The 26,680-nt window shown below is 42.1% G+C and overlaps 2 protein-coding genes across 7 annotated transcripts in view; one reads left to right on the top strand and one right to left on the bottom strand.

The window, feature by feature from the left end:
• The window catches only part of CNOT6L (CCR4-NOT transcription complex subunit 6 like), a 30,064-nt gene extending 23,643 nt beyond the window's left edge, over positions 1-6,421 (bottom strand). For both annotated transcript variants that reach the window (XM_034062927.1, XM_034062926.1), the window contains exon 1: positions 6,377-6,421. The gene's annotated coding sequence lies outside the window, so the exon portion shown is untranslated. The remainder of the gene's footprint in view (positions 1-6,376) is intronic.
• Positions 6,422-6,649: 228 nt separating this feature from the next.
• Positions 6,650-23,469, top strand: MRPL1 (mitochondrial ribosomal protein L1). Of its 5 annotated transcripts, none has more exons than XM_031050030.1 (10): positions 6,650-6,927; positions 7,339-7,476; positions 8,905-9,016; positions 10,171-10,414; positions 11,488-11,571; positions 13,088-13,159; positions 13,392-13,503; positions 14,793-14,893; positions 20,654-20,735; positions 23,020-23,469. In XM_031050030.1, exons 3-10 carry the CDS (start codon positions 8,970-8,972, stop codon positions 23,184-23,186), a joined length of 909 nt encoding a protein of 302 aa, XP_030905890.1. In that variant the 5' UTR covers positions 6,650-6,927; positions 7,339-7,476; positions 8,905-8,969; the 3' UTR covers positions 23,187-23,469. The 5 variants fall into 5 exon arrangements, 3 of the variants coding, with proteins under 3 accessions (XP_030905890.1, XP_030905888.2, XP_030905889.1); XR_004080755.2 differs by lacking the exons at positions 6,650-6,927; positions 7,339-7,476 and adding exons at positions 8,472-8,559; positions 15,099-15,229 and having other exon boundaries at positions 23,020-23,038; XR_004080754.2 differs by lacking the exons at positions 6,650-6,927; positions 7,339-7,476 and adding exons at positions 8,472-8,559; positions 15,060-15,229 and having other exon boundaries at positions 23,020-23,038.
• The last annotated feature ends 3,211 nt before the right edge of the window (positions 23,470-26,680 follow it).

The raw sequence follows: 26,680 nt of genomic DNA, 5'->3' as shown, positions 1-26,680 counted from the left end.
ACTAAAAAAAAAAAAAAAAGTTCAATGAACTCTGATACCAAAGCAAAAAGGGGAAAAAGGAAGAGGAGGACACTTTGCACTACTGCTCCCTATGTGAGGTTTAGGTCCCTCACCTAGAGAAGAAACTTGCTGGAGGGTTGTTTCAGCTGGTCTCAGGGCAGACACTCAGGAAATAGAGAAGTTTTCTGAATCTCAAATTCACCTAAAAGGCAGACATCTCAGCATTTACAAAACTTTGCTTAGCAGCCCCCCCCAAAAAAAAAAACACCTTTCCAAAGCTTTTCATAGCTTTTCAAAGCTATCTGTCCATAAGGCAGGTTTCTGGAGTTGTCAAAATGTCTTAAGAATAAAAGCAAAGCCATTTCTTAAGTAGGGAAACATCCCTTTTCAATACGAGGACCCCATAAGGTGAAGACTACATATCCCTTCTCTCTGTAGCTATGAGCTGTGGCACGTGTATTGCTAAAGCAGAAGGCAATCACTTTTCCCCCTTGCTTCTCCTCAGGAGACCTTCTCCTCCGTGCCTGCAGACAACAAAACCTCCCTCCATAGCCATGCAAGGCTAAACATTCCTCCCTCTTCTGCAACTTGCTGAGCTGCTTCAGCCCACGAATATTTTTTGCCTTTAAAAACATTTAAGATGGTTTAATTGTGGGGTTTCTTTGTTTCACATGGTTGTAAATAGGAGACTGGGGAGCTGTTGACTTGCAGTAGCAGTCATAGAAGGATTTGTGGCCAGGATAAAGGACCCTTAGGCAGGAGATCTGGTTTCCATTCCCCTTTCCAGTGCAGGCCTCTGGAGACCACAGGTAGGTGCATAACTTGGGAGGGGCAAAGGCCCACGGGCTCTTCAAGGAGGGGTGCCTCCAGTAGTTTCCCAGCCATAAAAATTCCTGCTGCTCCTAGCTATGGGCACAATAGGTTTTCTTTAGGGTAAGGAATAATCCTGACTCACAACAGCAGGAATGATGGCAGGGTGCTCTGAAGGATTTAGTCAGTTGGTGTCTGTAAACAAAGATTTACTAGTCCTCAAGCTGCAAATGGGGGAGGGAAATCCAAAACAAAAACCCTTCTGAAGATCCATCACTGGGCTGTCATATATATTCCTAGACTTTTCCCTCAGGTGGCCCTGCTGCTGTTCTGAGCCTGAGACCACTACTTTTGACACTGCCATTTTTAACCATCACTGTCACAAGCAAGCCTGAATTTGCTTTGGGCAGCGAGGCAAAGAGAGAAAACCCTTCCTCTTCCTCTCTCCTCAGGCCCTACTCTCACTGTTGTGCTCGAAGTGGAAGCTTCACTTTCCCCAATGTTTTTAGTTTTGACAAAGAGGGAAAAAGTATTTAATTTCTCTGCAGATGGCACAGACAGTCTGAACACCTTTGTTAATAGGACTGTGCTGTAAATCTGCCTGCAAGCAATGTCCACGTGGTGTTAACTTCATTTCAAATAGGCACCTATACTAGACTTCATATCCAATGAAATCTGCAGTTCCTTTTAATCTCATTTTATATACCTTTCTCAGAGAAAACATAAAGCTCCCTTACAGGCAAGCGGAATGTGAAAGACAATAAACCATTTAGCTAAATGCCAAGCAGAAACAGCTACAATCCCATGCAAGCTATAAAGCACCATTAATCATTTACATCAGGAAATACCAAAGTGAGGGTGAACACACACAGCCTTATCTGTGCCTTGTGTACATATGGAGGTTACAAGCATTAGTTAAGTTACTTGTGTGCATGACATGCAATGGCTAAATGGGGTTCTGTTCCTTAGCCATGGGCGCTGACTTCCTACAGCTTCCAAAATCTCTGTGTTCACTCACTACAAGTGGGTTGTAGCTAAAAGTGTTGAGAGCTGCTGCTTCTTCATCTTGGTGCATTTTTACCAGCACTGGTTTAATATCTTCCATTGAAAGGGATGAAACTTGTTTCTTGTAGAATATCATGCAATGCATTTCTGCCTACCTTGAATGATATTTTTAAAGACCACCACCTCTCAAACCCTGGAGGGGAAGCTTTCTGGTAGTGTCTAAACACTGTTAAGTTACTTGATCCTCTGTAGGGAGACGTGCAAGCAACTGTACACATTGTTTTTCTAAACAGGATTCCAGAGTAACTTTTCGGGAGAGATTTTTTTCCAGCGTTCTCTTGTATTCAGAGTACTATCAGTTAGGGTTGTGTTTTTTTGGGGGGAGTTGAAGGGGTTGGTTTGGGAGTTTTGTGGATTTTTTTCTCGTTTTCCACTCTAAGAGAGTTTTTCCCCAAATAACAGAAACCAACGCCCATCCAGTACCTTGCCATTACAGGTAGGTATCACAAAGCCCTGTTATGAATTTACCACGCTTCAAACAAAGCCAGTCAGTGTGTTCAGCTAAAGACCTTTCATGGAGTCTCTCTGCAACTTTCTCTGAAATTTATTCCAAAGCAGTCCTGAAAGAGGCGCAAAGAGATCCAGTAAATCCTGTGCCCAAAAAGTCTCTTGGCCATCTCCTGTGGGGTGTACTTCAGGGTTTACTTTGAACTCTATTAACTATTTGATCTTTATTTGGGTGGTCTTGAGGTGGGAATGCATAATTCTGCTGACATGGACCTGAGATGCACAATCCTTTTAAGATGGGGAAGGGGAGCAAGATAATTTCAGGAACATTGTGACTGAGTAAAGATAAAGAAACATCCCAAAACAGTCTCTTTTTTTTTATCATTACAGATGAGATGGAGAAGCTGTATGGGCATACCACTGAAACCCAAAGAACTAATCAAAAGGTGAAGTTACACTGCTGATCTAAGAACCAACACTTTTAAAATATGTGAATACCCTGCAGCCTCCACCTCCTGCTCTGTTTATTTATTTGCTATCAGGTTAGTAAGCAAAAGTGGCTCAGAACAGGGTCCGATGCGTGGCAGGGCTGGGAGCAAAGCAGCACTTCCCCTTCCGGCACTGGCAATGTTCAGTTGGCTCAGCTGGCATAGCTGCACCATTGAGACAGTGTGCTGTATATTTTGACACACAAGTTAGCTGATAACCTTATAAAAGGGGGGAAAAGCACAGTTCATGGATTTAGTCAGGGTTTTTACACAGCTTTCCACAGCAATGGAAGACTTGACAGCTGTCCTGAACAAGCTAAGTACAGCATTGAAATCACCTTGCTCCCCCAGCCTGAGCCACCCCAGGGGCACAGACAAATGTAGAGGAGAGCTATCTGTATCTTTCTGGTGATAGCAAATCTGTCTGAGACAGGAGAAATGCTTCGATAAACTGCAGAAAGCAAGCAACAAGCACCCAAGCCTTGATTACAGCCTGTCATCAAGAAAAGCACGTAAATTTGGGGGGAAAAAGATTTCACAAGAGACTTAGTATTTAATGCTCTAAAGTTGTAAATCTACTGCAAATCCTCCTGAGTTTAAATATGCCTAAGACATATTTTAACTTATTTTATTAATTTTTTTCCCAAATGTCATCTTATGCTCCCAAATAAATAAGCTCCATTGTTACATTTGCTTTCTCAGGATTCTGCAAATGAGGTTGCATCCAGTGCCTCGAGTGCCCTTCTGGTATCACAAAAGTTCTTTCCAATAAATAGTAAGCAAGCCATTTATTTGTATTTATCTCCCCTTTTAAACTCAAGTAACTCAAAAGTGTCCAGCAGATTAAAGCAGATTTAAGCAGTATCTTTTTAATGGGTGGTGAAAAAAAAGTTTGCCCTAAAATTATTCATGTTACTGAGGCATAATTTTACCACTTAAAAACAGAATGGCCCCAGAAAGATTTGAATAACAAGAAAAAAGAAATACACCTCCCCCATTGTCTCTGAACAAAAAAAGACAGTAGCTACTGTGATCTACCTAAATGTAAGTTTTTCTTCTTGGTGTTACAGATTTAAATTAAGTAAAGACTTATCCAGTGTGGAAACAAATTATTTTTTCTCCAGTGATGCCTTTTTATTTTACTGCCAAAGTCTGCACACACCTTGGGATCATTTTCTTGCTTGTCTCTTATAAAACTGGTGTGAAGACTAAATTACTGCACTTGGAAAACTTGGTCAAAAGCCTGCCTCCCTTTTTGCAAAACCAAGATTGTTAATGAAAAACCACTACAGTCTCCATGGGGAAAAAAAAATAAATAAAATCCCAGCTTATCACATGAAATGGAAGTTTTATAAACACCTTTTGAGGGAAAGAAAACAAGTAGCAGCCACAATATCACTTACTTCCAGGAGAGAGTTCTCACTGCAAATGTGAAATCCTATAGACAGTCGATGGAAGAGGAGAGCCACACACAGAAATTAAGCTTGACCAGTTGTCCCTTCCAAGCCAGGCAAAAAAATGTCTGATTACACTACATCCCCAGAGCATGGTGCTTTTCTGGCAGCAGCACTGTCACCATGATATGGAAAAACAGCCTTTAGAAACGAAAACAAGCTGTATCAGTAAAAGTGCACTTTTGCAGATAACTGATTCTACAGCTAGGACTTCTGCTGGCACAGCTATGTCAGTCATGGGTCACACTTCGTCACAGAGCTCACAGACAGAGCTGTGCCAGCAGAAGTTTGCCATATAGACCCGGTGGAAAACTCAACGGCGACTAAAATGAATGTGCAAAGTTCTGTGGTTTCCATACTGCTGCCAAGCTCTGTTTTTCTAACTGTCTGGTGACGGGTTGTCTTACTTCAGTGGTGGTGGCACACTAAGACCTCAGCTTTCCAAAGACGGAAGAAACCTACTTAGTTCAGGAATGTAGCAATACCTATCAGCCGTTTACATTGCACTTTATCCTTCAATTAAATATACAAACTGAACTGGAAAGAGTGCCTGTAGGAAGAAAAGATGAAAATAAATTAAATTCTGCTGTGCTTCAGCACTCAGACAGCCCTTGCTTTTAGTACCAAGAAAACAAAACTGAAAGTGTTTAATGGGATTTGTTTAGCAGACAGCAGAGCACTGCAAAGTTGCCACTGTTCAGTTAAACTGAACAGTCAATCTGTAACGGGGCTTTTGTCATCTTCAATCACCTTTGAAGACAGGGAGCAAGGAGATTTAACGCCCGAGTTGATGCTCTGACATAAGTTCTGTTTGGATGAAGCGGGCTGTGTTTCAGAAGAGCAGTCTTTGGCAGTACAAATTTCACTGTCACTTCCTATTTTTATAGGGAAATAAAATCACTGGCAGTGCTATACTTTTAAATGCCATGCTCAACCCTCATCAGAGCTTTTTGGCCCTCCAAACTGGGATACAGCTTCTAGGAATTCCTTGGGTTGTGTCACAAGGAAGACTTTGGTGTTACAAATAATGTATTTTTTAGGGAGAGAAACACCTCAAAGGAATGGCAGAGGCTAAAAATAAACACATTACCATCACTTTCATTATCAACCATGTCTACACACACAGGAAGTATAACCATGAGCGACTTTGGGATGAGGTGTTTTCCCCTCCAGGTTAGTTTTGGATGCACGATAGCGTGTTTGTGCTCGGTGTCATGGGGAGGGGATGGCACAGGTATGAAATGAATTGTAGCTAACCCTGCCGCTTGGACAAGACCATCTAAACTTCCTATCAGCAGGCTGGCTCAGGACAAGTTGTAACTCCCCAAAGCAAACGCTTAGCTGTCTATTCAAAGTTTCAAAAACAGCCTGATAAAACCGTACTTGCCATGATTTCAGAAGGTCAGATAAAACTTGGCGTGGCCATGAAAGGCAGGAAGCAACCAAGCCCTCCGCCATGTTTACCAAAAGTACTTAAGTTTAAAAAGCAAGCCCCAAACTGTTACAAAAACTCAGTGCTTAGGTGTGTTGTTTTATCTGCAAGCACCACCGCCTGAGCTCGAAGCCCAGCTTTTATCGCAGGTGACATTCCTGCCTGTCTTCTTCATACGGGACTGCTGTGGAGCACCAGGAAAAAGCGTCCAGACCTCTGCCACATCCCCCAAGCTGCTCTGTGGGGTCACCAGGCTAATGTCCCACCATGGGATGCTCGCCAGTGCAGAAGGGACTGGGGCCAAGCGCTTGTCCCATGGACAGGGTTCACCCTACTGCCCCCAACCTGGGCTATAGGGTGACCTGGCATCCCAAAAGCAACTCGGGGGGGGGAGGGGGGGCTGCCAGTGCACCGCGGCCCAGCCTCCAGAGACCCCCGCTTCCTCCTCACGGGGAGGACCCTCCGGGTCGCCCCTCGCCGGGAGTAAACCCGCAGCCCCCCCGGCCCCGGTACACACGGATCCGTGCCGTGAGGGCTCAGAGCGGCGGCTGCGAGGCGGCCCAGGCCGCGGCGGCAGGCCCGGGTGCTGGCCCCGGTGCTGGCGGGGCCCGACATGGCGGCGCGGGCCCGCTCCCCGCCCCCCCGCGCCCCGCCAGGCCCCGGCGGGCCGCGACACTCACCTGCATCCGGCGCGGCGGGGCGGCGGGGCCGGCGGCGGCGGCAGGGCGGCGGCAGGGCGGCGGCGGGCAGCAACGACATGCAGGCGGCGGCCCGCCGGGAAGCGGGACCGGGCCGAGGACGGAGCCGCGGGGCCGGGGCTCGGGCGGCGCGGAAGGCGGAGGAGACGGAGGAGGGGGCGGGCACGGGGAGGCGGGCGGCGGGGCGGTGGAGGGGCCGGCGGGTGGGCGGAGGACCTCGGGTACACGGCGGGGGCCTGTCAGCGCTCACAGCCCGTGTCAACACCTGTCCGCGGTGGGGAACGCCGCAGCGCCGGCCCGGGGGACACCAGCAGGTCGTCGGAGCGGCCTAGGTTGGGACGACATCCCGTTTGTACCTCATGATTCTGGTAGCGGCAGCCAGGAGCCCTCTCCGGAGTGGGTGCTGAGGAGGTGGTGGTCCACAGGTGGGAGCCCCTTTCCTGGGAAGTGCCTTTCAGTGCCCAGATTTCAGTTGTACAGAGCCATGTGAGACAAGGGATGTTCTTCCAGGCAGCTGAAGCAAGAAAGCACAGGTAAATATCAGAGGCCCACCTTCCTCCAGACACACCAAAATCCTTGTGGTGGCCATGTTCAATGAGGAGGAATGTGCCTACTGAGAGGGAAAAGTGGATTGAAAGCTAAAATAAAAGCATCAGTGAGATGTAGATCTTTGCCTGTTGGTCTGTGGGGCAGCTCAGGGAGGAAAATGGTGCTGGGGATATGAATTGAGCACCAGTAAAATGGAGGGAGGCAGCTGGGGTGACAACCTCCAACAGCCTTTGTATTCAGACTTGTCTACTGCAGCTGCCTGGAGGTGTGGTGGCCCAGAGAAGGTCGTTTATGCTGAGAGAGTGGGAAGTGCAGAAGGAGCAAGGGGGTTTGATAGAAAATGGGCTGCAGAGTGAGTGAGAAATCAGGAATGGGAGCCTGTATTTCCCTCCCAGGTCCAAAATCCATGACCCACATCAGGACTTTGTGTCTAACAAGTCGGAGGCTCACAACGGCATTGAGGAGTTGTGAAGGAAGGCCATGGATGATGCAGGTTGCTACCTGATCACGAGTGCATGTTAAGCAGTTACGCAGTGAGTCTTGCATTACATGTGTCATCACTACAGGAAACATATCCTTAACACCCAGTGGAAAAGATCCCCTTCCCCAAAACCCATTCTGCCACTGTGCTTTCAATTAATACTTCTTCATTCCTCAGTGAGACTTTCTAACCAAGGAGTTGGGTTCTTTTTACTCACACGTCACACGGCTCCATTTCAATCCGTTCCCAGGAAATTGAGTGTATAGTTACATTGGATGGACATACCGGTTCCATTACAACTTGTTTTACATATGCTCATACATCTGATTGACAGTTAACAGTTCCAGTGCAAGAGGCTCCCTGCCATATCAGGGAATGAGACGAACAACTGACAGCTACTGGCTCTTTGCAATGCACGGGGTCCTTACAGAGGCAATGTGAATCATCCCTCACCACAAGAAAACACCTAGCATCATTGACAGTCAGATTTCTTAGAAATATTTCCAAACAAACCAATGGATAAGGCAAGCCTGAGCTCAGATTTTGGATCAGGAACGATCTGATTGAATTTAGAGGATATTCTTGGATACACATCAGGTAGGGCAATGAAACCGCTGGAGGCAGGATGTTTCTAGTCCAAGGCAAGTCGGTGTGGCATAGAAAGATCTTTAGTGAGCGTGCATGTAGTTTACAGCACCTATCTGAGCATTTTAGGACCCAGTTAAACCAAGTCCTTCACTCATAGGTGTGTGGATGAGACAGGTCTTTTCCCATTTGCAAATGAACAAGAGTGACGGCAGGCAGAAAACCTCTTTCTCGAGTTTATTGGGACTCATAGCAAAAAACGTTCAGGGGGAAGTGGCCAAGATGAACGCACACGGATGTTTCAGACAGAAACATGCCGGTATCTTAGGGAAGTGTCTCTGTCTCTCCCTCAGGAGAGGCCTCCCTGTTGGGTGTTTCTGGGGCAGGCCCTCCTCACTGAACACCGTCTGAATACAGTCGGCTGCTGTGTTCAGCCCCAGTTTGTACTGAGGCCGCCTTTGAGGCCGGTTAAGAACCATGCTGGAGACTTTAAGTCAGGCTCCCCACACCTGGCATAGGGCACAAGCCGGAAAGGGGAATCCGCGGAACGGTGGGCCTCGGGGGGTGGCGGACGGTGGTGGGGGTGACGCCGCAGGGACTTCCGGTTACCACTGGAAGCAGTCGAGCCCGCCTGCGGGGGACGCTTTCCGCCTTGCACCACGGTGGCTGTGCAAGATGGCGGCGACAGCTGGCGGCTGCCTGTGGAGAGGTGAAGGGGCCTCGCGGTTTCTCTCCGCCAGGAAGGCGTGTTGGCTAGCAGCTCTTTTCTTGCTTTAGCCTGCGGGTTTCCTCTTGGCCGTGGTGTAGGGCGGCTCTGAGGGACGGTGGGGTGCCAGGGCGGGGACTGCGAGGCGACGGAGCCGTGTCTGAGGTGATGTTTGCTTTTCCCTCGTAGTACTGGCCCCTCATCGCGGGTGGATCGTCCCTGGGCTTGACCGGCGCCTCGCTGCCGCCTCTGCCATGGTGAGCGCCGCGCCGCCCGTCCGGCTCTACGCTGCGGCCGCGAAGTGAGTGTGTCTCCTTCTGTCCGAAGTGGCTGTTGTAGCCCTTGGGGGTCTTTAAGTGGTGGCTGGGGAACGTGTGTGGTTTCGGTGTCTGCAGCGTTGCTGTCACAGCCGAGCTGGCCTTGGTGGCATCCTGCAAGCTGCCAGCTCTTGAAGAGACAGCCTGGAGAGAGGCGTTCTGAGCTAGACGTGGAGGGAACGTTTTCTGTTACTCTTGTAATAATGAGTGTAACAGATTTACTTGATAATTTTGCTGTATGCATTTGGAGGGTACAGCTGGATTACAGCTCAAGGAGTACTGCCAGCATGAAAGCTGGTGAGCTTATGGAGTTGGCTTCAAACAGTTCCTTTTCTTGCTTTAAGTTGCCTTTTATTGTTTAATCTGTTGTCACTTTAACATTACAACATAAGTGGGAAAATAAAAAAAAACTATCCCTGTGTACTGGAGAGTTAAGTGTGTTTGTATCCTAAGTGTTCTGAACTGTTGGAGACTCGTTCACCATAGCTATTAGAGGAATGGAGTACCTGAATATTACTTTATTTATTTATTTTTGAACTTGATTTGGGAGCCTCTGAAAATAGGGAGGAGGATAAGGATTTGGGCTGTTGTTTGTTAACTCCATGCCAAATGATACAGGAAAGGGAGGAGAAACCTTTTAGGGAAGTAGGGCTGCTGTAATGCACTATATGGCGGTATTATAACCACTATAATAATACGGAAAACCCTGCAGATGTGGCTTCTTCTCATTATCAGGAAGGTGGGTGGGAGTTGTTCAGTTCAGAAGCAACTTGGGCACAGTGCCTGCTACCAGCTCATTTGAAAGCAAGACCTATGAAAGCTGGTGTGTTAATCTTCAACTGGTTTTGCTCTCATATAGCAAGAGGTTCTTAATTTGGTTTGGTGCTGCACAAGTGTGTTTTGAGAAGTTGTGTTGTTTGAGAAGCTTAATTGCTTTCAGAGCTTTTGATTTCTGAGTGTTTGATTTTTGTTGACATATGCAACAAGTAATTGGAATAAATTTTAGGGGTCCTGTTCATCTTTGTGTGCGACCTCATTAACTTATTGTATAAGTGACATACAGCAATATATACTTTTTTTCTCCAGGAATATGTGCCAAACCCATCAGTTGATTATCTAACAATATTTTGTGTCTCAGAACTGAAAACAGAAGTTCACAAAAGACCAAGCAGGAAGAGACAAAAAAGAAACGAGTACCCAGGAGGCGGCCACTGATGACTAAGCCTGTGGATGATGTCTACTTGACCTGGCATTATGTGCGTCCATCCTATGAAGTGGAAGAGGCTGTGGGGATGCTGAAGAAATTTCAGGAACTGGACTTCACTTACCCCAAACAGTTTGTCTATATTAACGTATTTCTAGATATGGCACTACAGAAGAAGGTATGTTGGAAGTGATAACAAATGTTGTTATTTTTATTTTATAAGCATGGGAAGTGTGCATAAGTCTGTAAGTGCAGAGCAGATGCTGCAGTTGTTCTTGGCTGCCTCTTGCTGTTTCTCTGATTGTCAGAATAATGGTGGCTTTACAGCTGGCTTTGTATTATACATGGTGGCATGTATAATTGTCTAACATTCCTCACACTTCTGAGGTGAAGATAGCACCACTGAGGGGGTTTGAAAAGAGGCTGTTACATGACTAAAATCCATTTATGGACAGAACTTATCAAACTAAGATTTATATCTTCAGGCTTTCTGCTTAGAGATGTGTTCCCAAAATCATGTATGTGTTCTGTTCTGGGATGATTGTTACTGATTGTCCTTACTATTGTAAGGACAAGCTTCTTCCTGCTTCTGTCTGTCACCTTGTTTTGATTTTTTTAAAATAATATTCCTTGAAAATACGTGATCACCTGTTTGCCTGTGACCTCTCTGACTTTAAAATTGTCAAGCACTCTTCAGTCTTCCCCTAAATCCTCTGCTTCCCTCATAATAGAAAATGGCCACTTGAGAGTTGGTTTCTTCACATGTGTAATTAAACGTCCCTTAGATACCAGGGGTCTCTTTGAGCTAGAAAATAAGATCATGGTTAACAAAATGCAGAGCTCTTGCTCCTGCTTTCAGGAGTCATGTGATGTTCTTAAGGGTTGATGACAGACACATGAGGTTTGTGTCGTCTATTGCATGAGAATCAGCATTTAATAAGATGCAACTGCAGCACCTTGATGTTTGTTATTCCCTGCATCCAAGCCTGGTAGCAATCCTGCCCTGGAGTCACTGATATCAGCAAGCTCCAGCAGAATTAATATATGTCATTTATGTTTAGTCTTGAGCATATACTGGACATAAAAAAGCAGTCAAAACTTGCACCTTGTGCTTGTTTGATATGACCTCTGTGCAAGGAGATTGTGGGTAAGTTTGCTGTTTAGGGAACCAACTCCGTGCAGTTGTGTGACTTGCCCTTAAGTCATGATTATTATTTTTTAATTTGTTTTAATATTTTTCTTTCTTATTAGAAAAAAGTGGAACCATTTACAAGCACTGTTCTTCTTCCATATCGCTTTTCAGATCAAACGAATAAGGTCTTGGTTTTCACAGAGGTGGGTAAGGCTGAATTACTTGCTTTATATTATTTCTGTATCTAGCATGCTTTTTCAACACAAGTACTATTCCTTTTGTCAAGAAGACTCAATGCTTTACACAATTCTTAAGTCTGTCTAGGATTTGTCTTCAGCAGCATCTTAATGTATTAATAAGCACCTTAAAGGATTTCCTTCATCTTGATAGGTTTAAGTATGCATAGATGATTCTGTTAGTGCACTTTGGAAGTAAACATCTGCATAGATGTAACTAAGGAAGAGATGGTTAAAGATCATTTATGGAGTAGAACCTTTGTGACCTTTTTGTAATACAGACAAACGGTTTAGCGTAGCAGCTATGTCCAGCCATCCTGTTTTAAGCCTTAGTAGGCAGTGTGGATTAGCAGTAGGTGTTATTCAGGCAGATACACTTAACAGAATACGTTTTGGGGAGAAGGGGAAAGTAACTCCTCCTCAAAAACCATGAACAATTTAACATCCCTTTGCCCCAAGCCCTTTCTCTGCTCTCCTAGAAGTTTACTAATGTGAAATGGTGTGGAGAGCAGCTGCAGCATCTGCATGAGACCAGTTTCAGCCTCTGCTGCTGTCATTTGCCAGTTAATAATTCTGACAGAATAGACCTACACACATCCGTATAAAATGTTCCTAGAGAGCTGGCACAGATTTAGCTGACTACCCTTTAGGCTTCAGTTTTGTAAAACTGTGTAACTGAGCTATAAGCAGAGAATCCTCCTACAGAATGGATTCAAGCAGAGAAGACCCAAGCATGCCAGGTTCTTTGGTGCTGTATCACAACCTTTGCTCTTCACTCAAATTCATATGGGGTAAGAGATCCCATGCTTTGTGAAGGTGTATGTGTGGGAAAAGGCTGAGCAACTGAACACACTGCTTTGGGATGGAAGTAGGGAGCTTTTCAGTTTATTCGTGTAAGGAAAACTTGATTCTGGCTTTGCACCATGTAAATCTACTTGTATCAGAAGCTTGAGCCAAAGTTTTTACAAAACTGAGGCCGTTTCCGACATTTCAGACTATTAAAAGCAAAACCTTATAGAGGACAGAGAAGATTAACTTCTGAGTGCTTTTAGCACTTCTGAAGCTTGGTAGCATTACTATGTACAGTGGCTTTTAGTCGTATGTTTTGAGCTTTTCTTTAACCTTAGTTGAGTCCATCTGGTTGATGGTTCATTGCCATTTCCAAGGGATGAAGGTGGGAAAGAAGGAGCTTTTGATAGAGCACCTCAGGAAATGGGATGGGCTTTTCTCCTTCTCCATTACAAGCTGAATAAAGACTTGTCTTCTGTTCTTACTGGGGTGTGGAGTGGAGTTGCTTAGCTGTTATATTAAATCACCAGTATTAGATATTTTTGGTCCCTGATTGCCTCAAATCATCCTTCTTAGCCTGTAAATAGCCTGGTTTTATACCCAGTTGTTCAAGATAAATCACCTGTCCAGTGCTGTTGACGTGGACTAGTTGGTAGTACAGATGTTATTGATTTTTTTTTTTTTCTCTCGACAGAATGCACAAGAAGCTGAAATAGCTCGAGAGAATGGAGCTGCTGTTGTGGGAGGAGTTGAATTAATCAAATGGGTATTTTTTTGCTTTTTTTTTGTTTTATGCTTTATATAAATATTCTAACTTAAACAGTGCTTGAGCAGGGGAGGGAGTAAGGAACTTTGTGCCTAGTAAACTCTGGCTTGAAGTTAACAGCCAGTAAGAAGAGTGAGAGATGGATTTCTATGCTTGGATATGCTTGCAGGTCAGCTTGTGTACTGAGGTAATTTATTGTGTTCCTAAATATGTTTAGTTGTTTTTATTGTAGATTTTGGAAGATGAAATCCAAGTGGACTCTTACATAGCTGTTCCTGAAATAATGCCTAAGCTAATACCATTGAGGAGCAAACTCAGACGGAAATACCCAAATACAAAAAAAAGTAAGAAGCAGTTTGTTCTTATAAATCTCAAATACTGAACAAGATACTGCTGTAGAAGTGACCCCAAAACTTTTTTGATGGGGATGTGTAATTAACACTGTTAGGCTGTATGTGACTGAAATACTTGTTTTAGGTAAGAGCAGTTTTAGGAATTTAGAACTGTGTTTTTCTCCCACAGGAGGCAAATGTGGGTTTAGAGTCAAGGTAAGTTTGCCTCCTAATTGCCTCTAACCTTGTTAATCCTGAGGAACCCTAATAGTATTATAAAATTACTTAGGAAGGCAGAAACAGTTTGCAAAACAGTGCTGACTGAGGTAGTTGTGTTATTGATCTGTTGTGCAATTGTTTGGATCCCAATTTCATGACTGCTACTGCTCCTTCTGTCTGTCCTTTGCTACTCAACAATGGAGTTACTTAAGCTTTAGTTTTTTCAAATACAGAGAAAATGAAAAATGCCTGTTCATCAAACATAGAGCTATGTGAAGCACTGAGTCTTTAACCCTGCCCCATCTTTCTTCATGTTTTCAAACTGCAGGCAGCGTTTTTAGGCTCCTAAGCATTTGAGACAAACCTATTAACCTGTTTGAAACATTGCAACAGAGAATACTCCAGCTATTTCTTGGAACAAATGAAAGTTGCATTATGCCATTATTGTGCAATTTACATGGATTGTAGCTTATCCAAGGCCAGTTTGACTTGGAGCCGTCAAAAGATGTGTGGGAGAGGTACTGCTGGTATTAGAAGCAATGGAGTGGTGGTGTAAATCTGTCAAATGAGCCCTTGCAGCTGTGATAAGAAACAGCTCTCTTGACTTGTGGGTATAGCTGGATTGGGCCATTGTGTTCCATGTTGTGTTTAACCTTGCTGTTACATAGTTGTAGACTTTGTTTTCAAGGAAGACTTTGAGTTTATTCTAAACCTAACTCTAAGTTTTGGTCTTTCAAGCTGGTTTAATAGTGTTAGGTAGTAAAGCTTTGTTTTATATATACACAAACCGGTTCTGTATTTTAAGTGAAATCTTTGTTATGTTTCCTACTGTATTAGCTCTTCATATCTGCTGATGAATGAGGAAGGAGGGAAGATAGAAATGATTTAGATAGTGGCTGTGAGGGCACTGTTATTCATAAAACTACATTTTTAGTGGGTGTAACTGCCTTAATGGAGAGATTTCTCTTTTGACCAATATCACACTTAGCCAAAATGCTAATTTTGGCTAATGCTAATATGCATTTCTGAGAAATGCTAATAAGCATTCCTCAGACAACTTTTTTGCCTTTTTTTTAAATTAGATTCCCTGGGCCATGATATTCCCAAAATGCTGCAACTCTACAGAGATGGTCTTGAGTACGCAGTACAAGACGAGTGTGTAATCAAGACAAGAATAGCAAGAGTAAGTTGTGTATAGAGTGCTTAAGTTTATTCTACCGAGCAGAGCGGAAGTTAGCATTAAAAGAGGAGAAAAAAAAATGTTTTTAATCTTTGTGTTCTTAAGATTTGTAAGTATGTTCTGACCTGTGAAGTAAATGGAACTCCTGGTCTTTGTGTTATGGCTTCAGCTGATGTCAGCCCTCTCTGTTGTTGATGTGTTGTCATAGAAGATGCCTCAGCTAAAACCGAGAACAAAGCATACCTGATGCTAAGAAGTTAAGGATGCCAAGAATGGATCTGTATTTGCCACTATATTGTGGCAAGGAATTGTAATAATGAACGAAATAGAATTAAAAAGGTACTTTTCCTAGTAGTCTCCTTGTGAATTGACATCTTAACACAGGCTTCCCTTTCCTCTTTCCCTCCTCAGCACCCTTCTATGAGCAAAACAGAGCTTATTTGATATTCTTTTAAGTAAATAAACTGTGGGTTGTAAGTACATGGTCAATATGCACAGGTGGATCAAAAAGTGTTCACTTTAACTTAATAATTAAAGACTCATTTATTTTTGATAACTTTAGCTCTGGACTGGAGCAAAAAGCAAGAACTGTTTGCTTTACACCTAGAATATAAAACTAATTTGTACTTTGCTGTCATGGAAGAAACTGAGTTATATAAGAACAAATTTTCTGTCCTTTCTTCATTTCTTTTCCCTGATCCAAACTGTGTATTGTCTTCATTCTGTTTTGTCTGTTTGTAATCCTGCCTGGTTAAATTTTAGTTTTCCTTTAACTGATAACTGGTATGGAAAGAAAGTGTACAAGATAAGTAACTAATGAAGCTTTATCTGGTGGAGTTAGAGATAAGCAAGTTTATTAATTCTGGGTAACTGCTCCAAGTTGTGCATGTGAATTTCAAGGGCTTTCTTGTCTATATGATAGTAAAAACTGAGGGCTATGGGACTATTCTGCCACAGTGTGTTACATATTTCAGTTTGATACAGGTGGGGGTGTCTTTAACTATTTAGTAATTAAGTTTAAATGACAGTGTGAATGCCTTGAATCCATAGGTCAGTTGTGGTTTTTAGTATTGTGACTGTATTCTTCAGGTTTTGCTTTGAACTTCTTCAACTTTGGTCACTTTATACTGTAGGTCAACTTAAAAATTTCTCTGCAAATTAAACTTATTGTGAAGCTTCTTGTATAGTAAAGAATAAAACCCAGGTTTTGGATAAAGGTGGATGAAAAGTGCTGATGTATTGGCAGTGTTCAGTGCATTTGCAGTTGGTTCTGCTTTGTGTGGTGTCCTGCAACCATAGCTTGAGTTTCTGAAGTTCAGACCATGTCCTGTTAGCGATGTAAGATCTTGGTGTTACGTATTACCTTAGCTTCTGTGTCTGGGCAGCGCAGCCCTGCAGTTCCATAGCACTCCAGAAGGTTTGGTGCAGCCAGAGATGTCATTGCGCAAGTAAACAAGAGGACTTTATGAATGAACTCTTCATCTTGGATCAGAATTAGGGTTGTGGTGAGAGTTTACTTACAGAGTTCTTATGCGCTACGTTCAAGTCACTTGCGTGACAGAGGTGACTCCAGCACTGCACACACAATGTGACTTGCTCTGTCGCACTTTCGCGTGTTGTGTGCAGGGGCATTACGCAGTGGTTATGGCTTGTGTAAGAAGTCTCCACTCACTCTAGCTACTACCCTTAACTGACCTAATTTCCCTACTGTTTGCACAGAGGCGCTGGAAGGAAATGAAGTGCAGGCAAGGCTCTGGGAGGCTGAGAGAGCTTTGAGTGTTATGCATATCAGCTCACCACTAAATCAAGAGCCTTTAAAATTTAAATCTCATCAGTGAGGGAAATAATAATTTGTGAGTTGCACAGAAGTGTGAAGACCTATTGCTGTATTCCAAACAATAGTGTATATGTTTCTGGGAGTCTGCCAAGCTGGTGTTACTCAAAGAGATGGTCTTCCTGTAGTGCTGCTGTTTTATGTTGCCTGTTAGTTCAATTTTGGCCAGTGGCTTGATGTAATGCTGCATTCTGACAGAAGTCAGCAGCCTCAGTGGTGTTGTCTTAGTCGTAATTGCGATGTCTTTGAAAAGCTCAGTTAAATTTAATTAGATCTGAAGTTGAGAAGTGAGAATGTGAAAATCTTACTCTAAGATGTGGAGCTTAATGCAGAAGGGAGACAAATGAGAACACTTGGGATATCTCATTCAGATTTAAGCTATCTGCAGAGGGCATTTTTTTAGTGTTTTGACATAAGGCTCAAGTCTAGACAGGGTGCTGTTGTTCATTAAAAATTTTTGTTTGGAAATTTGGAGTCTTGAGAAAAATCAGCGTCCAAATGTGACATCAGGAAGGAATTCCAGCATGTCTTCCTATCTGCAAAGAGTTGCCTATGAAGTGGTTTTCCTATGGAACAGAGCAAGATGGTTTCAGGAGGTGAGACCTTAAGGTTTGTTCTTAAAGAGGCCCTTTCTGGAAATGACATGTATACAGGAGCACTATTTTTAGTCACGGGGATGTGTACTGAACCAGAGAGATCTCAAACTTGCTGCACAGAATGTGCAGCTGGATGGAAGTAAGAGTTAAGGCAGGAAACAGAAGGGTCAGTTTGCACTGGAAGTAGCATCTATCTCCTGGCTATTTGTGGGGATTGAAGGCCCCAGGTATTAGTGTCTCGTCAAAGAGAAAAGACAGATGGATTCTTAGCTTTGAAGTCCTTAAAGGTGCAGGGAAAAGCAGTCCGAGAGTTGAGGAAGAGCTGTTAAGTTTTGCCATTTCAGATGCTCAGGAACTGAAATACATGTATTGAGTGATGAAGGGAATAACACAAAAAGCATAGTTGTCTTTTGGTACGTATTTGAGTGGTTCTTTATTTGAAACACCACATGGAAAAGCTTGCCTGTCAGCAGTGCTATTTCCAACAGTTGACAAGTCCAGGATGAGAGAGATTTCAGCCATAAGTTATGCACGCTGGAGTAGAAGGTGTTTGTTGTGGTGTAGATGAGTTAGCCTCATCCTTTATAGCCTTTGCATTTGCAGGACTCGCTCTTTTTGGAGAGAGATTGAGCTCTTGAACTGGGTTTCTTTCTCTGTTCTGTGTGATGTGTGTGCTCTTGCTGCTTCTGCAATGTAGAACAGCTCTGCTTTGTCTGTCTGTGGGTGTTCTTACTGGCTAATTTCTGGCCTTATTTTCCTGCTCTCTGATTCTTGAGTTAAACAGCTGACAGTAATCTTGTTTGGCAGAGCATTAATCATTTTGTGTTCATAATTTCTCATATTCTAGCAAGTGTTTCTGCCCTGCCATAGCTGCCATTCCATGTGTGTGTTATACACGAACTGCCTGGTGGTTAAGTCTGCAGTACTGATTCAGTGCTCTGAATGATCTTTTGACGCAGTTCTCTAAATACAGTTCAGAAAAGCATTTCTCTATGATTAAGGCTAGTGCTTTAATAGCAGGACATTTTTTTATTTGTGTATTTAGCTAGCAAATAGCTGAGTGGCTCTTCTGTGTATTCACTTGCAGTCTTCTGAAGATCCCCTAGAAATTTAGAAGTGTTGACACTTGATGAATCGAGTTTTAAAAGTGATCTGTTCTAGGGAAACTTGTGAGGTGCTCAGTATTAAGAGGCAGTTTCCCTCTAGGCAGCAGAGTTAGTGGGACACCCCTCTCAAGACAAATATTTTATGTTCCTTTTTAAAATAAAAAAGGAACAAATAGCTTTGCACCTTTTTACAGCACCTTATGCTGCTCTAGAGGGATGTGTTCTAGACTTGAAACAGTAAGATGGGTAACAGTTTGTGTTCTGATGATAGTATATGCTGTCATTTTCTAAGGCACTTTGTGATTAGGTTGTATTTATACAAAGTGGACTAGAAACTAAGTGATAGTTGCTCCCTCTGCAGGCATGGTTATTCTTCAGGGAAGCTCAGGACTCAAAGTTCTTATTTATTTATTTTAGATATTGTCTGGTATTTATTGCTGCAGTCGATCTGAACAGAGTAGCTTGCAGATCCCTGAAGATGTGGTCCAGAGTAGTTGGTGTCAGCTTGCCGAAGGCTTGAATTCAACTAAATATCTAACTGCTGGTACATAGTGACTGTGTATACACAAGCATTTATTGTGGAATACTTTTTTGGAAGCTGAAATATTTACTTGGATGTGGAAGCTATTCTGAAATGCTGGGAAACCTCTGAGCATTACCTGCTTTCATTATGGAGCTGTTGGCATCTCTAGTAAATGATGGTTTGTGTTCTCTTGAGATGTGCCATGTTTTCTGACTGAATGCAGGTCACTTTGTCCTATTTCCTTGTCTTAACAAATACAGAATATAAATTAATGTCTTAATATTTTGAAATGGGTCAGTCTTGTCTTGTGTGGTATTTCTAAATCTTTATGAGGAGTTGTAATTTCAGAGCAACTTGCAAATTCTGTCTCTTCTGAATGCTTCTAGATTTGGTTATGGATGAGGAATGTCAACTAGCTCACTGAAATTGTATAATTGAAGTGCTAGATTGGAAAGAAACGCTATTCAAACCTTAATTTGAAGTAAAGTTTCTAATTAGTTACTGCCAGTTACTTGTTTTGTTTAAATGGCTTCTTTATTTTTAATTCTGTACAGCATGGTGAGTCTGTCACACAGTGAAATGCTCAGCATTAACATGTCTGCTTAATTTATGGGTGATTAAGCACTTTGCAATCAGTGTAACAATGATAAAGACAAATGTCTTCTGGCATGTGTAGCAGAGGAACTGCATTTGGGTTGTAAGTCTGCTGGCAGAGCATGAAGAGATATTAATGGACCAGATCTGTAGGAGAGTAGTTGAGTATGGCAGCATTTCTATTGCAATGTACTGTGCACATTTACAGATGAGATACTAATAAAATCTGCTTATATTACATGGGGAGGTGGCAGAGAGGAAGAGAGGAGCACCAATGATACTATATGCTCCCCTGAAATAAGAGTTAATTCTGTGAGAAAAATGCTATTTTTAATTCCATGGCTGGAACTTGTAGAAAAAGAACTCATTTTTTCATACAGATATGTAGATAATATGGGTGAGACCAGACAGCAAATTAAATTAAGCATAGCAGGGCATTATGGCAGCAGAACATTTAAGTCTGAGAAATGCATGTTAAGCTCTCCAGGAGCTGAGAGACAGGTGAGCCCTGGCTTTGATTCAGGTTGGCATCTGTCTTGATCATGAGTTACATGTTCTTGAGGAGAGTCCAGATGAGATGAACAGCAGTCATGGTTTAAGGGGATTGGTATTTGAGGGAAGATGAAGGTACTAATTTTTTGGCAACTGTGTTGGTTCACTTTATAAGTTTTAAATGATTCATTTGGTTCTCTTGTTAATGCCTTCAATTTTAGATGCCTTTTTTTGTTTGTCTGTTTAGTTGATCTGTTTTGTGGTCTTTGGCAGCTCCTTCTTGAAGCTTCTTTCCTCAAATTCTTTAGTAAGATTTTCGCAGAAAAACTTGTATCCATAAACTATTTTTTAAAGACTTTTCACCTCTTTAAGGCTACCTCGTGTTACAGAGCTGTGGGGATTGAATGTCATAAGTAGAAATATGGAAAGTCATGGTGAATGTATAACCACGTATAAAATACTTTTTTCTGTAATTTGGATAAGGCTGTTAATGGGATTCCTAACTCCTTAATGGCATACTTATTCAACAAAGGTTGAATAAATATATACCCAGTGTTTTCTGATTTATTAATCTAGGGTATAAGTATCATCATGGCTAACTGCATTACCCTTTTTCAGCTGGATATGCCTACTGAACAGATAATTGCGAATCTAAAAACAGTTATCAATGATATCTGCACATTCAAGCCATTGACTTATGGTAAGTAGCTGTTCTTTGAATGACATAGTTAAAGTTAGAGCAAATAAAGAAGTTACTGTTTTTTACTGGCTTGTCATTAAATGACCTTGCTGCTTTGTCAGCCTTGGGGTAGGAAGAATTGAATTGTGAACTGTAATCACACTGCAGCACTATGTAAATGTCTTTGTAAGGCAAGCAGTGAGATGATGTAAAAAACTAAGTTTGCAGGCTTGATGCTTAAGTAGATGAAAATCACACAAGGAAATCCTCATGAGACATGGAGGTATTCAGCATCTGTTGTGCGTTGGTTGACCCCACTGATGTGGTTCAACACAGTTGAGCCACAGGCCTGTTATGGCTCAGCACAAAGAATCCAAACTCAAAATTCACCTGCAGATGCCATAGTTAAAGCTTGTGCATCAGTTAATATCTGTCTGCCTTGCTTGAAGTTGTATCACAATTTATGTTTTTTTATTTATTACAAAGATATTTTTAAATTTCTGTTGAGAAAGCTGTTTACTTTTTTTTTTAATTCCTTAGCAAAAGGGGGAGGTTACAAAGGAATGAAAGGTGTGAATTCTGTCTGTTGTTCTTTGGGCTGTGCTCACTATGCTGAGCAGAAAATGTGAAAAATGAATACACTGTCTGCTCTTTGTCATAATGAAGTAAACTTGAATGTCATCTGCTTAGCTGGAGTGGAAATGGTGATTTATGACCACAATTTTGTGGAAGAATAGCCTTGTTTAGGCTAAGAAAGCAACTTTTTATCTTAATATTAAATAAATGTCTGCAAAAAGAATTATGCATCTCCTCCAGTGATGCTGTTAATAGTGACTACTGCGCAGAGAGAACAGACTGCAAAAGCCAAGTACATTGGCCTTCAGAAACATTTCAGCCCAAATATAAATAAGGGATTGGTTGACATGAAATACAAGAAAACAGAAGCAGAAAGTGGTGTTATTTCTGCCCTTACAGAGTTTATATGTGAGCTACACCACCCTAGTTAAGTAGCATTTCTACTGATTTTGCAGTATGAAGCTTTATTCTTGTGACGGGGCTCTTACTGGCTTGATTAAAAATACTTCCTGTTTATAGGAAGCAGACATGGTAATTAACACATCTTTACAGCAGTGGAGTCTAGATGTGTTTGCTAATTATCGAGTGCTTAGATCAGCTAGTTTTAGATATCTGTTCTTTAGTTTCTTTCAGGCTTTCCATATGTAATATGTGGTTATCACTAATATGACATTCCCTTGTGTGTCACTTGATCTAGTGGAAGACTGAAAATACCACCAGGCAAATGTTCTCAGAATATAATGTAGATCTGTTTAATCCCCCATCAGGAAACCTGACTACTTTCACAGTTTTTCTTGTCCGGAGTTTTCTCTCAGCATTTCATGGAAGGATCCTGAATTAGGAATGGTTTCTTTTGTGCTCTTAGTCATGGAGGAATATTTGGGTGATAACAAACTTCCCCCCACATCTTGCCAATACCAACCCTCAAAGTTGAGTTTTTAAGCTGAAATTTTAAACTAACAAGTGTGTGTCCCTTTAACATAGTGGAATAGACCAAACTGTTCTAAGTTACTAATACGTAGAGAGAAAGGAATGTTCACCTCACAGGGGAAGGAACATCATGGGACTGATAACAACTAAGGATTCAGTAAGTAAGTCCAAGGATGCTAGCCTTCAAGATAGCAGAGTGGCACCCAGCATGGAGCGAGACTGGAAGAGAACAGGAGCAAGGACATCCAGCTGCTAACTCAGCACTAGGACCTTGTGATCATGCATGAGCACTGAGGTCATTCAGTAAACACAGTGGGGAAGGCTATTGGTGACCATCAGAGACCCCCACTCAGCAAGAAAGTGCATGTGTAATTAGGATGCAAATATTATAATTAGCTTCTGGAAAAGCTGTGGCAAAGTAATGGGCCCGCTTACTTTTGCGAAACAATTCGCTTGTGTGCCCACCACTGCAATAAAGAATGCTGGTTCCTAAAACTCCAGATTGAGTCTTAGGGAGTTTCTTTGAACAACTTTTATGGTAAAAAGTTCACTTGTATTTCATGTGTTGGAAGAGTGTGTGTGTGAAGCTTTACTTGTATTTTTCTAAAGCACCAGAGTATAGATTGCACTGTGATCCCGGTCTGCTGGGGTGGATGTTAAACTCAGAGCTGAACGGATATGTGTACTTCTATAGTTCTGGTTCTGCTCATGTACTTAACATAGTGTGGGTTCTAAGATAAATCAGCCTGGAGACATGTAAAGTGGTAATGTGACCGAGTTGGTGGTCTTTGTTTTCTAGGTCCTTTTGTGCAGAGGTTGGTGATCAGGTCTTCCACCAGTGAAGGTTTGCTATTGCACCTTGATGGACTTCTACCTCAGGTGGAAAAAGTAGAAGAGAAAGTAGAAGAAAAAGAAGATGCAGAAGGTGATGAAGAAAAACGTGCTGTGGAATCTGCTACTACCTGATGTCTTTACTTGTAGATCTGATGGTCAAGATTGGAAAGCAAAGGGTGTGATTGAAATCGTACTTTATGAAAAGAAAAAAATAAATCTAACTTGTGAATTCCACTTGTAAAGTCTGTGTAACAAGAAACATTGTCACAAACAGGAGTCTGTTGTCAAGACTGAAGACATTTAAGTACTTTTTGTTGGTAGCTGAAAACTCCCAGGTTTGTGTATTGTGGTTTTGTTTTTTTTCTTTGCAGGTAACAGTTTGTACTTTAATAAAAGTATTTCTGTAACTTCTGAAGTATTGCCATTTATTTCCACACTTGCAGCAAAAATGGCCCATGGTTTTGTCTTGACTGGGTCCCCCACAGAGCAACTGATGCAGTTACTGATGGTAAGCTGCTGTCTAACTTGCCAGTGAAGGAAACCAGGTTTTCTGTTCCAGTTTTCTGCCAAGTCAAACATGGTGTTGCTTTGGTGGGAGTAATGTCTGCATGATGCTTGTGATGTCTTATTTTGTTTTCTTTTGATCTGCATATGTAGACACTGGAAGGGTATACAGAGGATTACTGCTCTGCTGCTTTGAGCCACTGAGTCTTTATGACAGTTTGTAATAGGTAAGGTTTTTCTAAGGAAAAATTAAATGTGTTCTGTGGGAGGAGTGATCATGCACTGGTCCTGTGTTACATTAGTCATCTCCAAGGTGCACTAGGTTCTTGGTCACCTTTGGTTAGCAACTTGCTTAAATTTGTTCACCTAACTCATAGTAGCTATGCATAGCACTATGATATGGCAGAAAATCTTGAAGACTCTTGGTGGAAATGGAGGTCTTGGCAATAGCACAGTTTGATGTAAGTGGAAGATTCCCAATAAAAGAGTTTAATACTTGCTGGGGTTTGAGCTTTTAAACACATCAGAAAGATCAACTTGATTCCATTTTTGCCCAGCTTGCTTTTTGTTCCTTTGGGCTGGTTGCTTTGGCACAAACATGAAAACCAAACCATCAACCCTTTTTTTGCTACAACCAGTCTTGAGTGTGCTTGAAATGTAATCTTACTGTTCTATGACCATTACTGTGCCTTCTTATTTTGCTTACCTTGCTTTTCTCCAGCATAGTTCTTAAATAGAAACTGGAGAGCAGCATAAATAACCATGATTTCTTTCAACTGGTTGTTTAAAAATATGTGATTTACCCTTTGCTGAATTTCTCTCCCTGTTTTTCCTATTGTTTCCAGCAGGTGGCATTCGTGTTCCCTTCTGGAGAGGTATTAGGAAGGGAGTGTCTCAATTGGGTTGTTTTCTGGGGGGACTTTGTTGCTAAGCATGCTAATAAAGCTGCACCCTAAAATATAAGATGCTTCCAGAAGGATTGGCTGTTTCCAAAAGGGCTGAGCTGATCTAGTTTTGAAAGGGTCGCTTGTGTTTGCAGCTTTTTATCATGTCTGTTACTGGAGGGGAGACTCATTTTTCCAAGAGGTTTATCATAGTTGCATAAAAATTCTTGTATCTATCATCTGAAGCATGTGGCTGCTGTTAGGGTTCTTGGCAGGTTACTGTTATGCCACACTGCTGTGTTTTTTATTATGGGAGCTTCTTTGCTCAGAGTTTAATCAGAAAACTCTCAGTGGTAAAGGAAGGCTTCACCCTGACCTCAGTTGACTTACTAGGTAGTATGTAGGAAAAGTAATGACAGGACACTTCAAGTAGCCATCCAAACCTAATTTTTTTTACTATGGACTATACTCATATGCCCAGTGGAAGGAAGAAAACTAAACCTGTTACTTTACAAAGTGAAGAGTTGATGTTACCAGAAAAAGAACGCTGTCAAATGTGTTCAGTGATGTTAGCTGTGCTCTACATCCCACTTGGTCCAAAGCTTCTCGTATCAGGAATTGGTGATGAGGAGGCTGGTAAGGGTACTCATTTGTATGGATAATGTCTCTTTTCCCCTTCCTCTTTCCTCCATTCTGCAGAAATTAATGTTGTAGAACAAAGCTTTTTTAGCTCACCAATACTGATGTTTATTGATTTTCTGGTCTGGAGCACCAGGCAAATTTCAAGAAGGTCAGGGCAGGTAATCAAGAGGCAACAGTTTTGTTGTGGGTTTTTTTCTTTTCCACCCTGTGCCTTAAATAATTGATTGTACTGATTACAGCTGGTTGTGTACAGGCAAGTGTAGCCTATGCCAACAGTGAATGGGGTAGCGACTTCATCACTCCACAGCAAAAGGCTTGATTACTTCTGACAAGTTTTACCTAGATGGTTTTTTTTTCCTAATGAAAAAAAATAATCATGCTGCATAAGCTCCTCATCTGCACTGTGTCTAGCTTCATTAGCTCAAGTGCAGCATCCTCTGCAAGTACATCACATGTGCTGTAACCTTCTTCCACTTGGAGTTTGTGCTGGGGATGAATGCTTGCATGAAGGGAAAAGATAGAGCTGTGGGGATGTGCTTTGATTTGAGGACTTGGCTATTAGGTGCATGTCAGATGGATCACGAGTGGTCAGTTAAGGCTGAATGTTAGATAAAGGTAGGGTATTGTTTTACAGGAATGTTGTTTCACCCGGCATATCATGATTTGTGCCTGTGTGCAAGCAGAGTGTTTTTATAACTAATTGCTTATACAAGGAATATTATGAGATATTAGTTATGTGCTGTTCGTGACCTGAAAGAAATTATGTGAAGGTAAGTTACCTGCTAGTGGAGAAAAGCAAGGCCTGCGATACCATTTGCATACATTTCTAGGTCTCTTCACTATGTTTTTATGGCTTATTTCAAAGACTTTGCTATCTATTATGGAAGAAAGTAGAGCTGCCCTTTTGGAGACGGGTGGCTTTTCAGAAGTGACGCTAGTTGATGATAATAATGCTCCTCATCTGTGTAATCCTGAAATTGTGTTATAGAAGCTGTTGAGTATACTGTGATTTTTGTCCTGAAATGCTTGATTAACACACAGGAGAGATGAAAACCAAGAGACTGTTCCCCTTTAAGCTTAGTCCCAAAACATGCAGAGTGGGAATTGCTATACATGTGTCTCTTGTGCCAGTATGCCTTAGAAAATAGTTGAATTGTCAACAGTAATGGCATTAAAACTTAAATGGCATTGCTAGCTTCTAGAAACTAATAGTAGTGTACTTGCTGCAAGGCATGGGTTGTAATGCTTCAGTGACTTCTGATTAGTTAGAGCAGGATATAAATAGGTTGTTTGTCCTGAATGTTAAGTTCTTGTAAGTCCTGTATAATAAAGAGGCACCCTTTCTAGCACAGTTTCTGTTAATGAGTGCTTAATACTCCTTTGGTATGTAAATATAGCATAGATCTTCTGTCAAAGCAAAAGGGCAGTAACTCAGGAGCTAGCAACCCAAGTATGTGGTGAGGTGAGAAAGGATGTGTTACAAGGCATGAACCACGTTGTGCTAGCTGCTTTTCTGTGGTGTTACCTGCAGTAAATAGAAACTTATTTCAAGTAGGTTATTCCACCATGAAAGGTACTCTAGGCACATACTTGGGC

The sequence above is a fragment of the Melopsittacus undulatus genome, chromosome 5, assembly GCF_012275295.1.
Source record: "Melopsittacus undulatus isolate bMelUnd1 chromosome 5, bMelUnd1.mat.Z, whole genome shotgun sequence".
Lineage (NCBI taxonomy): Eukaryota > Metazoa > Chordata > Aves > Psittaciformes > Psittaculidae > Melopsittacus > Melopsittacus undulatus.
Note: the sequence above shows the minus strand (reverse complement) of the source record. Positions and strands in the feature narration are given on the sequence as shown.

Bases quoted from the DNA above. Each gene is read 5' to 3' on its own strand.
- MRPL1 (XM_031050028.2), top strand. From the start codon at position 8,487: ATGCTGGAGACTTTAAGTCAGGCTCCCCACACCTGGCATAGGGCACAA. The intron at 11,572-13,087 runs GTGGGTAAGGCT...TTCTCTCGACAG, and splicing joins AGGTCTTGGTTTTCACAGAG to AATGCACAAGAAGCTGAAAT. The intron at 13,160-13,391 runs GTATTTTTTTGC...TTTTTATTGTAG, and splicing joins GAGTTGAATTAATCAAATGG to ATTTTGGAAGATGAAATCCA.